Here is an 18,852-nt window from a genome sequence, read left to right as displayed (position 1 = left end):
TAGCAAGCAAATAATCAAACAAGTGAGTCACATCTTATGCTAAGTGTTTTGCAGGAAATAAACAGGAAGTAAATGGGGGTGTTTGGTACAGGGGCTATTCGTTTTTTGTGTGTGACAGAGAGAGGGATAGATAGGGACAGGCAGACAGGAAGGGAGAGAGATGAGAAGCATCAATTCTTCATTGCGGCTCCTTAGTTGTTCATTGATTACTTTCTCATATGTGCCTTGACCAGGGGGCTACAGCAGAAAGAGTGACCCCTTGCTCAAGCCAGTGACCTTGGGCTCAAGCCAGTGACCTTAGGCTGCAAGCCAGCAACCTTTGGACTCTAGCCAGCAACTATGGGGTCATGTCTATGATCCCATGCTCAAGCCAGCAACCTCGCACTCAAGCCAAATGAGCCTGCACTCAAGCTGGCGACCTCAGGGTTTCAAACCTGAGTCCTCTGTATCCCAGTTCAACGCTCTATTCACTGCACCACTGCGTGGTCAGGCTACTTTTTTTTTTTTTAATTCATTGTGTTGACATGGTTTCAAGTGTCTCACTCAATATAACACTGTCTACAAACAGCATCTTGCCCCCCAAACCCCATGCAAAGTCTCTTTCCACCCCTATTTTCCTTCCTTTGCTCCCCTCTACCTACTTCTACCCTTACCCCTTTCCCTCTGGCTGTTGCTACCCTGTTGGGACAGAGGTTGTTCTACAGAGTCATCAGGGAAGGCTTCCTTGAGGAGGAGATATTTGACCTGACACCTGAGGCTCAGAAGGAGGCAAGACATGTGCAGGTTATTCCAGGCAATGGGAAAATCTTTGCATTGTTCCATGCAAAGGCCTTAAGGAAAGTGTAACCAGGCTTGTTCAGATGGTAGAAAAGAAGCCAGTGTGGCTGAGTGAGGAGGAAAGTGGGATGACATGAGGTCTAAAAGAGTCGGGACAGTTACGGGGTAGCTTGGTGGTTTTGGAAAAGTGTTTGGATTTTATTCTAAATGCAATGTAAAACCACTGGAGGATTTATTTTATCAGGGAAATAATATGATAGAAATTAGATTTTTTAAAAGATCACTCTGGTTATAGTGTTGAGAATGGATTGTAGAGGCGGAAGAGTGGAAGCAGGAATCCAATTGTGAAGCTATTGTAAGCCAGGTATGCTCAGGAAGGAGGAAGGAGGTCTTGATGAGTTTGAAGGTATTCTGCAGAGGAAACACCAGATTCCATGAACTGGGAAGATAGCTATAGGGGAACAGAGTAGAATGGTTGAAATGCAGGTTTTAGAGTTGATGCAGTGATGAGTGACGATCGGATATGGGTGCTGGTGGGAGCATGGGAGTGGACAGCTGAGGTGAAGTTGAGGAAAAGATCATAGGGGGTGAGGAGATCAGGGAACTAAGAAAACCTGATAGTGGATGGCTCACCTTATAGATGTCAGAGCTACTGGGACTGATGGCAGAAGTATGTATGTTGGGGGTTTATTCGGTGATCTAAGCTAGGGTAATGGGACAGGGGTTAACAGGAGAGAGTAAGCCAGACGAAAAACTTTAGAGGCTGGGGAAGCAACCATTAAGTTAGTAGAGACAATGAAAAGGGGGGAGGGTGTAGACAGAAGGCATGAGCTTTCAAAGAGCTGAATAATAGTTTAGGAATGTTGTAGTTGGGGGTGGGGAAGACAACCCTACCTTCTAGCCCTAAGGAATGTGGAGTATGAGAGGAAAACCACTCTGCTTGAGAGGGCTGCAGAGAAACTAGGCCACAAATAAGTTAATATTTGTGAAGCACTTAGAGTCGTGCCTGGCACATACATGCTGCTTGTGAAATAAATAAAAATTAATTAGTTCAAATCAAGAGGTATAGAGAACATTAGCAGACGATATTGAAGGTATGTGGGAAAGTTTACAGCATGCAGATCTTCCCTCCACAAATTCATGGTCTCCAAACATGCTGCCCTCAGTCTGTAAGCTTCCCCTCTTCCCTTCAGTGAGTAATCCCAGCCCTCCTGTTCTCCACAATCTTCTCTTCTTCATTCTCAGCAGCAGATCTTGCCTGAAGTAAGTTAGGCAGACTCTGTAACTTTGCTTCCGTGTTCAAGTACATCCACCTCTGTTTTCCCTCCTCCAGAGGATGTGGTCCATTCCTTTCCTTCAGACCAATCTGAGCCACTTCCCCATCCCTAGACCTTCCCCCGTGTCTTCTAGTCTCTTTCACCTCTCCTCTACTGGCCCCTCCATTTATAAACACGTTCAAGGCTCCCATTACAAACAGATAAGAACTGTCGGTTCCTTTGTCCCTGTCCCCCCCACCCTCCCAGCTGCCATTCGATCTCTCAGCCCCCTTACTCTAACTTCCAACCTCCTGTTTTCTCTTCAGCTGGCAGTGGTCAAGCTTTTCTTCCACTACTACTCCAATCTGTTTTCCCTACAGACAAAAGTACTCTCACATTTGCCAAATTTGATGGGCATTTCCTGGTCCTTAATGTTCCCTGACTCCTCAGCTGCTTTAGACAATGATAACTACTCAGTTCCTCCTAGAATATGCCACTCACATTGCTCCTCTGAAACTGTCTCTCCCTGCCTCTCTGCCCATTGATCTCTGCTCCCCTCATTCAGTACCTGCTCTGTGCTCTGTCTGCTCTTATCACTGCCTACCCCTTCTTGGCTAATTGAATCCTCTCCCATTGCCACAGAGGCCATCTAAATGTTAATGGCAGCCTCATCTATATCTCTAACCTGCCTTCTCCCCAGCTCTCTACAGGTCCCTTCTACCTGGATGTCTTCTGTTACAGTAAACTCAGCCAGATCAATCTGAACTTCCCTATAAATCACTCCTCTTTCTGTGTTTCTCATTATAGTGAATGCCACCACCATCCACTCAGTGATGTAAGCTAGGAGTCAACCAAGACTCATCTCTCACTCTTCATAGCTAATAAGACAATACCTCCTCCTGGCTGTACTTCTTAAATACTTCTCAAATTTGTTCCACCTTAGTCTGTCTATATTGTTACTGCCTAAATCCAGGTCTTTTCATCTTTTGCCTAAACTATTTTTTTTTAAAGAAGACTATAAATTTTTATTTATTTATTTATTTTAGAGAGGAGAGAGAGTGAGAGAGAGAGAGAGAGAAAGGAGGAAGAGCAAGACGCATCAACTCCCATATGTGCCTTGACCAGGCAAGCCAGGGTTTTGAACCAGTGACCTCAGCGTTCCAGGTCAACACTTTCTCCACTGTGCCACCACAGGTCAGGCTGTTGCCTAAACTATTATAAGAGTATCTTGGTTAAGCATATGCTTTGCTTTGTATTTGGACCCAGGCTCCAGTGCTCACTAGTTTGTTACCTTGGACCACTTACCCCTTCTGAGTCTGTTTACATAAACAAAGTGTAAAAGTACAGTGCTCAATAAATGGTGATTGGATAATGCCAATGATGATCCCATCCCTTGTCTGCTGTCTGGTCACATTCACATTCACCCTCCCCGAGAGGCAGTGAAGAAGAGCTTGATAAAACATAAACCTAGCCCTCCAATGCTCCAGTGGCTCCCTTTTGCGGTTGCAGTGGCTTCTAAGCTCCTTGGTATGGCCCACAGGCTCTCTATAAACTGCCCCTACCTCTCTCCATACTCCTGTTAACCGTTCCTCATCTTGGACTTGGTCTCCAGCCATTTCAAGCTGTTTCTTTTTTTTTTTTTCAGAGACAGAGAGAGAGTCAGAGAGAGGGATAGACAGGGACAGACAGACAGGAACGGAGAGAGATGGGAAGCATCAATCATCAGTTTCTCGTTGCGACACCATAGTTGTTCATTGATTGCTTTCTCATATGTGCCTTGACCGTAGGCCTTCAGCAGATTGAGTAACCCCTTGCTCAGGGGCCTTAGGTCCGAGCTGGTGAGCTTTTTTTGCTCAACCCAGATGAGCCCGCACTTAAGCTGGCGACCTCGGGGTCTCAAACCTGGGTCTTCTGCATCCCAGTCCGACGCTCTATCCACTGGCCACCGCCTGGTCAGGCTCAAGCTGTTTCTAATTCCCTACCTACACTATGCTGTTTCTGGACCCCTATGTCAGGAACACCCATTCTCCTCTCCCTTCATCTTTCTTTGGTCAGGCTAACATTATTTATCCATGAAAGGTTAGCTTACATCACCTCCTCTGAAGCCTTTCCTAGCTACCCTTTCCACCCTTCCACCCACCATGGGCCAGATGCCCCTCTGCATTTCCTTATCAGTGCCTCTACCATATTCCTTTTATTAATGATAAGTGATAGCCTATAATATGTATATAGTGCTCTCTGTGAGTCAGGCAGATACTTATAGCTACAATGGTTAGTGCTTTCTGTGAGTTAGGAATGTAAGCCCTTTGTATTTAACCCTCCAGCACCCTGTGAAGTCTGTACTGTCTCCATCTTAGAAAGGGAGAATCCTTGGCTTATCAAAGTTAAGTAAGTTGGCAGGAGTCACGGTATGATAGGTGACTGACCTGGGAATTGAAGCCAGGCAGCCTGTCTGCAGGATCCACTAATCATTATTTGTCTACTTTTATAAACTCCCTATTTCTCGACTTCTACAAACACCCCTCTTCTCAGTAGACAAAGTATTTTGGAGGGGCACACTGTGCTTTATCTTTGCATACCTTCAGCCTGGCACAAATATGACAAGAGTAGGTGCCAGTAAGTGTTTAATGAGTTAGTGAAGGAAGGGCTAACTGCATGTTTTTCTGTAAGGGTTTAGAAATACCTGTGAAAGGTGAGCCTGTGTTTGTGCACACTGTGAGGAATGTGGATATGTCAGCTCTTCTGAGAGATGTCAGGGATGTCTTTCTACCCAGTTGTGAGATGAGGCCTTTAATACCTGCTGGCAGGACAAGAGTTGTGTCCCAACCAGAGAAGTTTCAAATGAAGTATAAGGGCACCCCTGTGAGGAGAGGGATGAGCACAGCATCCATGGGAAGTGTGAGGGGGGTACGCTGACACTGCCCCACGCCCTCCTTCTCTCCCTGGCTAGATGCCTCCAGAACTACATCCCCGCCCAGAGCCTGACGCTGTCCTGTCCAGTGTGCCGGCAGACATCCATCCTCCCGGAGCAGGGTGTCTCAGCACTGCAGAATAACTTCTTCATCAGCAGCCTCATGGAGGCCATGCAGCAGGCACCCGATGGGGCCCACGACCCCGAGGACCCCCACCCCCTCAGCGCAGTGGCTGGCCGCCCCCTCTCCTGCCCCAACCATGAAGGCAAGGTGGGCCCAAGCAGGCCCAGTGAGGCCAGGACTTGGGGTGGAGGGGCGGGAGAGGTTGCGGGAGGGGGCCGAGTGGCTGTGGGCAAGAGTGTTTCTCTGGATAAATGGTCCAGGCAGGGGGCACACCTGGAAGGTGAGGGGCAAGGAGGACAAAGGGGGGGGAAGGGGGAAAGAAGCTCGGTGTCTAGCCGTTGCCTCACTAGAGTCTTTATGCTGCCAGACGATGGAGTTTTACTGTGAGGCCTGTGAGACGGCCATGTGTGGCGAGTGTCGCGCAGGGGAGCACCGAGAGCACGGCACGGTGCTGCTGCGTGATGTGGTGGAGCAGCACAAGGCCGCTCTGCAGCGCCAGCTCGAGGCAGTACGCGGCCGGTAGGCGCCTGGTGGGAACCGGGGCTGGTGGGACCATCTGAGATGGTGTCTCAGCGGGGGCAGAGGAGGGACCCTAGGGAGAGTAGTAATAAAATTCTTAGGGCAGGGAGGCCTCAGGTAGGGGAACTCCTGGGGGACGAGCAGTAGTAGGGAGAAGGAATGGTCTGATAAGAGCACCTTAAGCCACGCTGGTACGAGGTCTTTCCCCTCCCCAGACTGCCACAGCTGTCTGCAGCTATCGCCTTAGTGGGGGGCATCAGCCAGCAGCTGCAGGAGCGCAAGGCAGAGGCCCTGGCCCAGATCAGCACAGCCTTCGAGGACTTGGAGCAAGCGCTGCAGCAGCGCAAGCAAGCTCTGGTCAGCGACCTGGAGGCAATTTGTGGGGCGAAGCAGAAGGTGCGTCTGTTTACCCTTCCCTACTATTGTTCGTCATGAGACGGTCTTCCTGCCTCCATGTATTCCTGCTTGACATGTTTGCACACACTCTTCCCTAGTATATATATTCTGCCCCCTGATATGGCCTTCCCAGTGCTGTGAGCATGTGTCCCCCGTCACAGTCCCTCTCATATTTCTTTGATGCTATAGTACCACAAGTTCATCAGGAATCACAGAGACACCCCCCCCCACTGTGCCAGCCTTCTCACCCAACCCACCTCAAACCCCTTCTCAGGTGTTACAGACCCAGCTAGACACGCTGCGCCAGGGTCAGGAACACATTGGCAGTAGCTGCAGCTTTGCGGAGCAGGCCCTGCGCCTGGGCTCGGCCCCGGAGGTGTTGCTGGTGCGCAAGCACATGCGAGAGCGGCTGGCAGCGTTGGCGGCACAGGCCTTCCCGGAGCGGCCACACGAGAACGCGCAGCTGGAACTGGTCCTCGAGGTCGATGGGCTGCGGCGATCGGTGCTCAATCTGGGTGCACTGCTCACGACGAGTGCCACTGCACACGAGACGGTGGCCACGGGTGAGGGCCTGCGCCAGGCACTGGTGGGCCAGCCCGCCTCACTCACTGTCACTACCAAAGACAAGGATGGGCGGCTGGTGCGCACTGGCAGCGCAGAGCTGCGAGCTGAGCTCACGGGCCCCGATGGCACACGCCTTCCTGTGCCAGTGGTGGACCACAAGAATGGCACGTACGAGCTGGTGTACACAGCGCGCTGTGAAGGGGAGCTGCTACTCTCAGTGCTGCTCTATGGCCAGCCGGTGCGTGGTAGCCCCTTCCGCGTGCGTGCCCTGCGTCCTGGGGACCTGCCGCCTTCCCCAGACGACGTCAAGCGCCGTGTTAAGTCCCCAGGCGGCCCAGGCAGCCACGTGCGCCAGAAAGCAGTTCGGAGGCCCAGCTCCATGTACAGCACAGGCGGCAAGCGGAAGGACAACCCCATTGAAGACGAGCTCGTGTTCCGAGTTGGTATGGGCCTGCGGGTTGCAGAGCCAGGCAGGGGGCGGGGCACAGAGAGCAGAAAGTTTCAAAATGACCTACTAGTGAATTCTTTTGTTTCCCCCCTACCCCTTTCCCACAGGCAGCCGTGGAAGGGAGAAGGGCGAATTCACTAATTTACAGGGTGTGTCCGCAGCTAGCAGTGGCCGCATAGTGGTAGCAGACAGCAACAACCAATGTATTCAGGTAAGCGCCTGTCCAGCTTCCCCAACACCAAAATAAAGGTCCTCCAGCTACAGCCTCCTGAAAAAAAAACAATGTCGGTCACCTCCTGAAAGATGAAACCCTACGCTTAGTAGCATTCCTTAAAGAGCAGTAAATTGTAGCACCACTCTGCACTCACCCACTTGCACCCTCACCACCGCTGGCCACAGTGGTAACCACGTTCTCAGGCACCAGGCTTCATTGTGCTGGCAGCCTCTACCTCCCAAACCGTGGCTCAACCCAGACCAGCTCCTGGACCCCAAATATCGGGCTCATTCTTCCTTTCCTCACCCTCCACTTGAATCACTACCTGGCTGGCTTACTTTCTCCTTGTTTTCACCACCATATGGTCAGGGTACAGGCTCTGCTCTCCCCTGATATCTTCCAACATACCTTCCTGGCTCCAGAACGTACCATGTTTGCAGCTGTCTCTGCAAACATCCGGTTGCCTAGACAGTCGAATGGGGAGACTTTGTGAAAAGGAGTGTCTTGGGTGGCTAGATTGCCATGCGCCCTCACAGGTGGTCCTGTCCCTGGTCCTCCCAGCCCCTCACACACCTGGTGGACACGGCCTCTGCAGCACTTCAGGCTCCTTAGAGCCAGTAAATGTGTTTTTTTCTGTCTATTCCTGTAGTTAACCGAGAGCCTAGTGGCGTTTGCACTGCAGAGCCCAGTGTGGTAGATACGGAGGAGCAGTTAAAAGTCAGGCTCTGAAACCAGACACCTGGGCTTGAATCCTAGCTCTGCCACTTAACTCACAAGTCATGTGACCTCTCCAAGTTTCAGTTAGCTCATGTGTAAAATTAGGAAAAGAATACCTCATTGGGCTGCTGGGAGCATTACATGACACAGTGTTTGGTGCCTGACACCTAGTGAACCTTCTAATGTTAGGTAAAAATGTCATTGTCCAGGTGGAAGCTGTCAACAAAAGCCAGGAGGTGGGAGAGAGCTGGTGGGAGTTGGTTCAGGGAACTGGAAGGGTCCCAGAGGAGCTGTAGGTAGATTACTATTAGGAGCCAAGTAGCTGAGGTCACACTGAGTTTATCCTGTACAGGATTGTTTCTAATTACCCTGAACTTCAGTTCTTAGGAACATTTTATCAGGTAGCAAAACTTTTCCCTGAAGATCCTTACTTCACATCACCTATAAACTTAAACATTTTCCCGACCCAGCCTGAGTACCCTGTCATAGATTCGGCTCTGCCAAAGGTCTGTCACCTCAATGTCAGATCCTCCCTGGCCCATGCTTTCCCCTTAGTAGGCTGAAAGTGCCAGTAACTCTTCCATGACCATATTCCCAGTCCTGTATTTCCACACTATTCCTGGGAGCAGAGGACGGGAGAGGCCCCATTCAGCATAGGGAGATATTTGGACACAGCCTGGAGAGGGGAGAGCATGGGGTGGGGTTAGACAAAGGGAATGGGGGTGGTGCTAAGGCCCTACTCAGTCACTCCCTCCACTGTCTCTTTTCCTGCTCCTTATGTCAGGGATGCTTTCTGGCAGAAACATTCAGATTTAAGAAATTTTCCCTGGTGTGTATACACAAAGGTGCTCACATGCACGTGACATGTGCCATTTAGTCTCCAGTGAGAGGCTATACTTATCCACTGTTTCAGAGGGAGGGCCTGGTGTAGCCCCCTTCCAAACGCTTGCTACTTCTCCCTTCTCATACTAGCAAATGCTGTCACACCACTGGGGACCAGGGCAGGACACGGGAGGGCATAGTGGAAGGTCTGCATCAGGAGGGAGTGATGTCAGCTCTTCTATGAAAACTGCTCTTCATTACCTTCAGGCAGGATATTAATCCCATTCTCCTCTGAGTGCCTCAACCTTTTGTTATAACACTTCATACTTTACCAGAATCGCTAGTTTATTTTATATTGTTTTAGTTTCTCTCCCCCACTAGATTCAGATTCTAAAATTACTTAGTGCTACTATGATATAGCAGAGAGATGTTCAAGACCAACCTAGGGCACCAGCAGATAGATTCTAGAGCAACGGTTCTCAACCTGTGGGTCGCGACAGGTTCTAGAGACATTAAGGAAGCAACTATGGCAGGTTTTGATGAGCCATCAGATGTCAAGAGGGAAGGAGGGATCAGGAGTAGCAGGACTTGGTGCTCCGGGTAGGTGGTGTTGCCATTCGGGAGCGGGGCTAGGTATAAGTTGACTACTTCACTTTTGTACGTGTTGCATTTAACATGGCTGTGTGGCATCCAGATGGGGGTGTTCTGGTCCAGTTCTGGTCTGAGCTTGAGCTGAGGAATTCATTCATTTCTTAAATGTTTGCTATGTGCTGGTTGCTATACTAGTGCTGCAAATGCAGCAGCAGAGAACACACACAGTCCCTGCCCCACCTGGATCTTGCATTCTTAGAAGGGGACAAAGATATTTAGTTAAAGAATTGATGGTTAGCCTCACCTGTGGTGGCGCAGTGGATAAAATGTTGACCTGGAATGTTGAGGTTGCTGGTTTGAAACCTTGGGCTTGCCTGGTCAAGGCATGTATGGGAGTTGATGCTTCCTGGCCCTCCCACCTTCTCTTTCTCTCTCTCTCTCCTCTCTCTCTCTCTCTGAAAAATGAATAAATAAAAATCTAAAAAAAAAAAAAAGAATTGATGGTTATATCATGGAGACCTAACTGTATGTGAATACATTGAGTCAGGGTAGAGTTGGCCATTAAAGCCTTCTCTGAAGAAGTGATCTGGAAATTCCGAGAATCAAAAGGTGAATAAGAGTTGGCCAGATGTAAGGGGTGAGACAAGATAGGACAGGAAGAGTAAGACACCTCCCACACCCCCCAAGCCTCATCACTTTTGAGCTGGAAACTAAGCTCAGACTGGAGGAGGCACATGCGTACTCTCACTGCTGATCTGGGGGTACATTTTAGTCTCTGATCCCTCCCTTCTCACACTAGCTAGTGCTGTCCCACCACAGGGGACAAGGACAGAATAGATAAGAGTGTGGTGGAAGGTCTGCATCAGGAGGGAGTGATGTCTCTGGGTGGGACCAGTTCAAATAGTCCTGCAGGCCTAAGAGATGGGGATAGGGTGGAGGCAGGGAGCCTAGTACACTAAGGAGGGAGAGGTCCGGGTCAGCACTTAAGGCCAAGACCTGAACTTGAGTTATCCAAGGCTGCTCCTGGCTCTGATTTATCTTATGTCCTTAGAGCCTATAACAAAGAAGTGTGTGAGATTTATGCCATAAGTGGTGAGTAATGTCTTGGCTACAAAGAAGGAGAAGATGGCTTAGCTCTAGAGGAAAGGAGCATTAAAGGAGGTGCTTTTAGGATGGGTATCTGTTGGGCAGTTAAGGTGGATGAGGTAGAAGAAGGCGAGAGGTTGAAAGGTTCCCTGTCCAGGAGGAAGGTTACCTTGCCAGACCCAGAGCCTGCAAGGACCAATCCTTGTCCATTTCCCCCTCTGCCCCAGCCCTTTCTTGTCTGCTACTAAGTCTTGCTGAGTCTACATCCTACTGTCTCTTGAGTCCATCACTTCCAGTAGTGTCCTGGTCCAGGTCATCATCATTTCACACCTGGACTGTTACACCAGCCTCTGACTGGTTAGCTAGCTTCCTGTCTTGACTCTTCCCTACAGCCAGCGTGCTCTTTCTTAAAAACTCCAGTATGTCTTTTCCAACACTCCCAAGCACTTCTCCAATTTCAGTGGCAGCTGACCAGGTGCTCTACGAAATGAACTCAATTTTGATACTGTGTACCTGGAGATAGTGTCATATCCCACAGGCTAAGGGCTCAGTCCCATAAAACTGTCCCGCCTTCAGATACTGGTTGCAAGTCAAGTTGTCACCTATGCGCTGACCTGCTATAAATTGGAAGTTCCCGTCTTTGGGTTTGGTTAATTGGCTAACACAGCTCACAGAACTTAGGGGAACGTTTACTTATGTTTACCAGTTCACTATAAAGCAGTGGTCCCCAACCCCTGGGCCACGGACCGGTACCAGTTCGTGGGCCATTTGGTACCAGTCTGCAGAGAAAGAATAAATAACTTACATTATTTCCATTTTATTTATATTTAAGTCTGAACGATATCTTATTTTTAAAAAATGACCAGATTCTCTCTGTTACATTCGTCTAAGACTCACTCTTGACGCTTGTCTCATAAGTTCGACAATTATATTTAAAAATACCACAGTTTTTACGCCGGTTGCATAATTTTATTTTGTGCATTTATCCATCTCACCCTAAAGTCCGGTCCGTGAAAATATTTTCTGACATTAAACCGGTCCATGAAATGCTGAGGTTGCCGGTTCGAAACCCTGGGCTTGCCTGGTCAAGGCACATATGGGAGTTGATGCTTCCAGCTCCTCCCCCCTTCTCTCTCTCTGTCTCTCCTCTCTCTCTGTCTCTCCCTCTCCTGTCTAAAATGAATAAATAAATAAAAATAAATATTTAAAAAAAAAAAAAAAAAAAAAACCGGTCCATGGCCCAAAAAAGGTTGGGGACCACTGCTATAAAGGATTTGATAAAGAATACAGATGAACCGCTAGATGAAGAGGTACATAGTGCAAGGTCTGAAAAAGTTCCTAGTGCAGGAACTTTCTTCTCTGCGGAACTAAGCACCAACAAAGAAGCTTATCAAATCTTGTTGTTCAAGAGTTTTTATAGAGCTTAATTTGTGTGTGCACACACACATTCACACTATACTCCTACCAACCCTATAATAGGTAGGGCTATAAGTACCAGCCCTATAATCCTTTGTTCTTTCTGATGACCAGCCTCACCCTGAGGCTATCCAGGGTCCCCACCCTAAGTCACTGCAGTAGCATAAGTTCAAAGGGACTTCTTATGAATGGCAAAAGATACTCTGATCACTCAGGAAATTCCTGGGCTTTTAGGAGCTCTGTGCCAGGCACTGGGGACAAAGACCAAATACATTACTTATTTTACCACAGAAACCAATCTCATCTTGTTATTCCCTTGCCCAGAAATTTTCAGTGACTCCTCATTACATCCAGGATAAAACCTGACTCCTGTTGTTCATGGGAGTGCTCCCTGCAATCCACACTGGGCAAGCACGGCCCGTACTGGACTTTTACATGCTGTTCACTCTGCTTCAATGTTCTCTTGCTTCTTTGCTGGCCAACTTCAGTTCATCCCTTGGCATCCTTTTTGGCTATTAGCTCAGTGATCCTCTTCTCTTGGAGTCCTTCCTGACTACGCCCCTCATCCCCTTCACATTCTTGCAGGACCTTTCACACCTCTGCTGCATGTCCTCTGAGGTCTGTGGCCATGTCTGATTCTTCTCTGTGCCCGTGACATGGTGCCATTAGTGCTGGTTGAATGACAGAATGAATGGGGGTCTCCTCCCTCAGAATCCTGCTCCCTTCCCTCTGTGCCCACAGTCTCTCCCCTCCTCCCCCTCCCTCCCTTGATCCTCTGCTCCAGGTTTTCTCCAATGAAGGCCAGTTCAAGTTCCGCTTCGGGGTCCGAGGGCGCTCACCTGGGCAGCTGCAACGCCCCACAGGTGTGGCAGTGGACACCAATGGAGACATTATTGTGGCAGACTATGACAACCGCTGGGTCAGCATCTTTTCCCCAGAGGGCAAGTTCAAGGTGAGAACTGTACAGTCACTGCACTCTACACCTGTGGAGATCAGCTGAGGTGACCATTCTAGTGCCTCCTGGTGACCGGGCCTGGATTGGTCCATCCTCAGCCCCACCAGGCTGGATAAAGGCCCTTATGTGTATTCCTTTCTTTAGACCAAGATTGGAGCTGGCCGCCTCATGGGCCCCAAGGGTGTGGCTGTAGACCGTAATGGACATATCATCGTGGTTGACAACAAGTCTTGCTGTGTCTTCACCTTCCAACCCAATGGAAAGCTGGTTGGCCGTTTTGGGGGCCGAGGCGCCACTGACCGTCACTTTGCAGGTATTAGAAGAGAACTCAGACATCTAATCTCCCAGTCCCAGAGAACCCCCTGGGTACCCCAGCTCTAAAGACCCCTCCTCCTGTGTCTTGGCCCTAGAGCACCCCCTCCCTGCACTGTACCTTAGCACCATCACACCAGAGACCCCACCCTCTCCTAGCACCCCAGCTTTATCATCACAAGATCCTTCCCCATCCCACTCAGTATCCCAGCTACTGCCCTAGAGACCACTTTGTATTTTCAGGGCCCCATTTTGTGGCTGTAAACAACAAGAATGAGATTGTAGTGACGGATTTCCATAACCATTCAGTGAAGGTCAGTGTCTCCCTTCATCTCCTTTTTCCCCCTGGAGCTCATTCATTTGCACAGTAAACATTTATGGCATGGCTGCTTTGACTCAGGCACTGTGCTAGAAGTGATGGGGATACAGTGATGGATCAAGCAAATACTTTTCTTGTCTTCTTAGTAATACTCTAGTAGAGAAGAGTTAACTGTTGTAGTATAATATGATGTGATTCTGTGGTGCGGAAGTATAGGGACATGTGGGGCATAGTGGAAGCATTTGGCTCAGGTGAGACCGAGAATGACCTAAAGCACCAGTGGGAATTAACCAGAAGGTAGAGAAGAGGGAGAGGATTTCAGGCAAAGGGGACCAATAAAGCCAAGATCTGGAGGTGGGAACCCTTATGGTGTGTTCAAGAAATTACAAGTAGTTTAGACTGAGTTTGCAAGGATGAGTCTTGTGTGTCCTTTAAGGAGCTTGTTCCCTTCCTTAAGAGCTATGGGGAGTCACTGAAGTATCGCAGGCAGCGGGGGTGGGTGGTGTCTTAGAAAGGTCATTCTGACGGGGGGCAAGACTCAAGGCAGGATGATCAGTCTTTTGCAATAATCTACATAAGGACCATTGCAGTGGAATATATACATAAGATACAGATTAGAGATAGAATCAGTTATTGTGTCAGTTCATTAGCTGTCTAGCAGAGGAGAAAGTGGAGTTGAGAATGACTCATGGCCAAATGGCTATTGCCAGTCACTGAGAGAAATCTCAGAACTGCTTTCCCAGGGAGGATGGGCTGTTAGATTTGATATTCCGAGGGACGTCAACTGGGGACATCCAGTAGCCGTCGGGTGCATGGATGGGAAGCCTAGGAAAAACTGAGCTGTAACTGAAAATCGGGGGATCCTCAGCCCTGGGCGTCAACCCTTCCTCCTCCATGGCCTCGCCCTGTGCCTGAAGCCAGGTTCCCAGTCCCCAGCCCTTTGCCCTGCAGGTGTACAGTGCCGACGGAGAGTTCCTCTTCAAGTTCGGCTCCCATGGAGAGGGCAACGGGCAGTTCAACGCCCCCACGGGCGTAGCTGTGGACTCCAACGGGAACATCATCGTGGCTGACTGGGGCAACAGCCGCATCCAGGTGAGTAGGTCCTAGGGATGTCCTGAGGGTGAAGTTTCCTTCTATGCCCCGTGTCCATACACAGCCCAAAAGTGCATCTCATTGGCCTAATCTCACCTCTCCATTCTTCACTCGTCCCCCAGGTATTTGACAGCTCTGGCTCCTTCCTGTCCTACATCAACACATCTGCAGAGCCACTGTATGGCCCACAGGGCCTGGCACTCACCTCAGATGGCCACGTGGTGGTGGCCGATGCTGGCAACCACTGCTTTAAGGCCTACCGCTACCTCCAGTAGCTGCACAGGGGCCTTGCCTGGCTCATGGAGGGATGGACATAGGAGCGATTGGACAGGAGGGTCTGGCCCGCAGCTGCACCAGACTCGGCAGCACTGAATGTGGGCTGTGGGCGTGGGTGTGCCCAGTGCCCTCCCTCCCCCATCTCCCACCCCCACAGTTGCACTTTATTTATTCGGTTCTTGCTTTGGTGACTGGGTGGGCCTGGACTGTGGTCCCAAGGACGTGTGCAGAGCTTCACCCTACCCCCTTTACACACATCCCCTGTCCTCTCTGTCTGCTCCCCACCCCCCGGCCTGAGGCCAGAACAGCCTCTGACTCCAGGGCAGAAGTCCCTCTGGTTGTCTCCCTACCGCCCCATACACACTGACAGAGACAGCAATACCCCACTCTCCATAGTAAATAAATGTGTTCGCCACGTGGTTTTGCTGCTTTTTTTTGAGGGGGCTGTGAGGGGCTAGGATGGTGGGACTAGCTCTGGACTAAAAGGTAAGCAGGCAGTCAGACATGTCACCCAGATTCCCAAATAAGTCCTGATGTTTTGAAACTTCAGGAGAGGAGAGCAAGGGAGGTGAGCCCCTGGGGTCCTGAGCCACCTGCCAAATCACCATCCCCAGGCCCTGCGTCTTCTGCAGAAATAGTAAGTCCTTTGGCTACCTGCCCTGATGCTAAGAGCCTGGGAAAATGACCCTTGCCCTGGACACAGCCAGCACCTGCAGGAAGAACATTTCAGGGTATGACAGCAATCCTTGAGGCCCAGGCCTGGGTTACAGACCTGCAGCTAGCCCAGGTGGAAGCTGTGTGTGGCAAACCCTATGGCCAATTTTAGAGCTTGGTCCAGAAGCCCTGGAGCCCTGCTTCATCCACCTGCCCTCCATTCCAAGATTGCTGCCCTTTTCCCACAATGGAACGAGGACCTAGTACCCCCTTCTGAGATCTAGTCTGCCCAGGTTTGGCTGCCAATTCCAGAGCTAATAACAACCAGCTCTCAGTGATTTGGAAGGTAGGAACTATGGTACTCTCTTTCTACAAAAGGTTGAAACTCAGAGAAACGGCATTACGCTGCTGAAGAGCAGAGCCCAGACCTGAACCTGTAGCTGTTGTACTCCTAACTGGTTAAGTTGTAACACTTATTCTTATGCCCGTTGCACCTAGCTTGGTGACTGGCAGCGAAGGCACTCAGTAAGATTTGGGGAATGATGGATCTGAGACGGTTGGTTAGGTGAGGTCATGGGAAAGCTCAAGACATTGTCCTAGTGTAGCACAATTCCTGGGGTTAGGTGGGAGGGCCTGTCCATGGACCTGTGGAAGACAATGGGGGCTTTGCAGAGGTCAAGGGGGACCAAAGGGAAGTCTCAGTTATGCTCACCTCCCAGGACTTCGGATCCGGTAGGCGGGCGGAAGAACAGGACCTCCCTGAAGGTTCTAGGGCAAGTGTTCTTATAGAGCCTGCACTTGTGGCTCAATGAGTAGGATTGCCTAAGGCCAGACCCTGACCAGCAGAGATGGTTGCTTAGTCATCAGTCACTCAGCGCCAGTGGGGGCTTTCCTGAGAGCCTCAGGTGATGGTCTATTCCTCCCCTACATCCTCATTATGAGCAAAGTACCAGCAGTGACATGAGGATCGAGGCTCCAAGTTCCCAGCCCTCAACCTTTCATTTTAGACACCTAAAGTTAACAGGGGAATAAAATAGCAATAAAGATGAACTTCCTTGGGTGGGAAGCCCCAGATGGCTTTCCTGTCAGCCTGATAACAGGCTGCTAGGGCTGATTCCATACATGCCAAATCAGACTGCCTAGGCCGTGCAGAAATTGTCTCGAGGTAGGGTCACTTCACTTCCTCCTAGACATAATCTCTGTGGAAGTTTTCTTCCCAATTCAGGCCTAGAAGTAGGGGCAAGCGGTGCCTGGCAGTGGAGGCTGTGCCTTGACTGAATTGGCATAAGTCTGAAATAAGTCTTGGGGTTGCAGCAGAAGTCTGCTGGGACAGGTCAAAAGTTTATTCTGTGGTCCTGAAAGGGCTCATGCCTTGCTTCTGTAGCACCGCCTGGTGCTCAGAACAGCCCTATGGCCATATGTAGCCTGCAGGTTCATTTATTCACTCAACAAGTAGTTCTGAGCACTTCCCGTGGGTCAGAGTGGTGGGCCGTGGGAACGGAGACTGAAATGCCCTCAAGCCTATGGTTTACTGGGAGAGGCAGCCGACCAAGTAACCACGTGAAACTAAATGTGTAATGACAATCGTGTTGAAGCTGTGAAAGAATAGAAGGCAGTAAATAACATAGAGAATATAGTGTTACGGAAGGTGGGCAAGGAAGGCTTCCTCGAACAGTGACCTGTGGGTGGGGGAGAGGGGGCAGGTAGGGAATCAGCTGTATGAAAAAAAGAAAGTAGGCCCTGGATGGCTTGCACAGTGGTAGAGGGTCAGTCCAGTGAGTGGATGTTCCAGGTTCGATTCCTGGTCAGGGCACACAGGAGAAGTGACCATCTGCTTCTTCACCCCTCCCTCTCTACCTTCTCTCTCTCTCTCTCTGTCTCTCTCTCTCTCTCTCTCCCCACTCCCCTTTCTCCTCTCCTCTCCTCCCACAGCCATGGCTCAGTTGACTCAAGCATATCATCCCTGGGCCCCAGCCACTGAGGATGGCTCCATGGAGCCTCTGCCTCAGGCACTAAAAATAGCTGGTTGCGAGTATGGCCCCAGATGAGTGAAGCATCAGCCCCAGATGGGGGTTGTTGGGTGGATTATGGTCAGGTCGCATGCAGGAGTCTGTCTCTTTATCTCCCCTCCTATCATTTGAGCAAAGAATAAAAACAAAAAAAGGTAGAGGAGGTAGAGCCCTGGCTGGTGGCACAGTGGATAGAGCATCGGCTTGGCATATGGATGTCCCAGGTTTGATCCCCATCAGAGCACATATGAGAAGCAACTATCTGCTTCTCTTTCCCTCCATTTCCTTCTTCCCCTCCAGCAGCCAGTGGCTTGATGGGTTCGAGCGTCCCAGGCACTGAGGATAGCTCTGTTGGTCCAAGTTTTAGCCTTAGGCACGGAGGATAGCTCGGTGATTCAAGCATCAGTCCCAGATAGGGGTTGCCGGGTGGATCCCAGTAGGAGTGCATGTGGGAGTTTGTCTTGCTATCTTCTTTTTCTCACTTAGAAGAAGAAGGAGGAGCTAGACCAGGCGGTGGAGTAGTGGATAGAGTGTCAGATTGGGACATGGAGGGCCCAGGTTCGAAACACTGGGGTTGCCAGCTTGAGCACGGGCTCATCTGGTTTAAGTAAAGCTCAACAGCTTAAGCCCAAGGTTGCTGGCTTGAGCAAGGGGTTACTCAGTCTGCTGTAGCCCTCCTCCGGTCAAGGCACAGATGAGAAAGCAATCAATGAAAAACTAAGGTGCCACAATGAAGAATCGATGCTTCTCATCTCTCTCCTTTCCTGTCTGTCTGTCCCTATCTGTCCCTCTCTCTATCTCTGTCACAGAAAAAAAAGAAGAAGGAGGAGGAGGAGAAAAAGAAGGAAAAAGAAAAAAGAAGAAGAAGGAAGAAGAGGAGGAGGAGGAGAAGTAAGAGAAGGTAGAACTCTTTTCCATGGCAGAGTCTGGACAAGATGCACAAAGAAGGCACCTAGCTAGAAGGAAAGAAGGAAGAATAGGTCATCGGCCTCGGACTTCAGATGGCTGAAGGAGATCATGTATTTGGTGTCTGCCACATCTTTGCATTCTTCCATGACACTCTTGTTCATGTCACTGATCTTTCTGGCAGGGAAACCATCACCACGTGACTGGTGGGATGAAAGTAAAGGCTGACTGAGATGAGTCCTTTTCACTTTCTGCCATGTTGGCTGCCCAGGATGTGACCCGCAGACAAAGAGCTAGGCATCACTGTCTTCCATATAAAACTCCAGGCCACAGGAGAAAATAGGACCAAAACCCCTGGACCAGAGGCCCAGTCAGCTCTCGGAGCCCTTGCGTGCTTGGGAACAAAGATTGGACAGATAGAAGATGTCACACTTATCCCCTCCAACAGCACCTACAGGAAGGCAGGTTACCGAGGTCACCATTGGTGA

General features: G+C 50.0%; 1 protein-coding gene and 1 pseudogene across 5 annotated transcripts in view; both read left to right on the top strand.

The window, feature by feature from the left end:
* Positions 1-15,215, top strand: part of TRIM3 (tripartite motif containing 3) — a 27,861-nt gene extending 12,646 nt beyond the window's left edge. For 4 of the 5 annotated variants that reach the window (XM_066250825.1, XM_066250826.1, XM_066250828.1 and 1 more), the window contains exons 3-12: positions 4,984-5,215; positions 5,436-5,587; positions 5,803-5,983; positions 6,258-6,990; positions 7,103-7,206; positions 12,626-12,793; positions 12,941-13,109; positions 13,352-13,422; positions 14,379-14,519; positions 14,642-15,215. In XM_066250825.1, coding sequence (XP_066106922.1) covers positions 4,984-5,215; positions 5,436-5,587; positions 5,803-5,983; positions 6,258-6,990; positions 7,103-7,206; positions 12,626-12,793; positions 12,941-13,109; positions 13,352-13,422; positions 14,379-14,519; positions 14,642-14,794 — 2,104 coding nt within the window. In that variant the 3' untranslated portion in view covers positions 14,795-15,215. Of the gene's footprint in view, positions 1-4,983; positions 5,216-5,435; positions 5,588-5,802; positions 5,984-6,257; positions 6,991-7,102; positions 7,207-12,625; positions 12,794-12,940; positions 13,110-13,351; positions 13,423-14,378; positions 14,520-14,641 lie in introns of those variants that run through there. The other variant, XM_066250829.1, reaches the window with a different exon arrangement.
* On the top strand, positions 14,827-18,852 carry LOC136319635 (small ribosomal subunit protein uS11-like; annotated as a pseudogene).

Source organism: Saccopteryx bilineata, chromosome 1 (assembly GCF_036850765.1).
Source record: "Saccopteryx bilineata isolate mSacBil1 chromosome 1, mSacBil1_pri_phased_curated, whole genome shotgun sequence".
In the NCBI taxonomy this organism is placed as follows: domain Eukaryota; kingdom Metazoa; phylum Chordata; class Mammalia; order Chiroptera; family Emballonuridae; genus Saccopteryx; species Saccopteryx bilineata.
The sequence above is the reverse complement of the archived record's forward strand: the minus strand, read 5'-3'. Positions and strand labels throughout refer to the sequence as shown.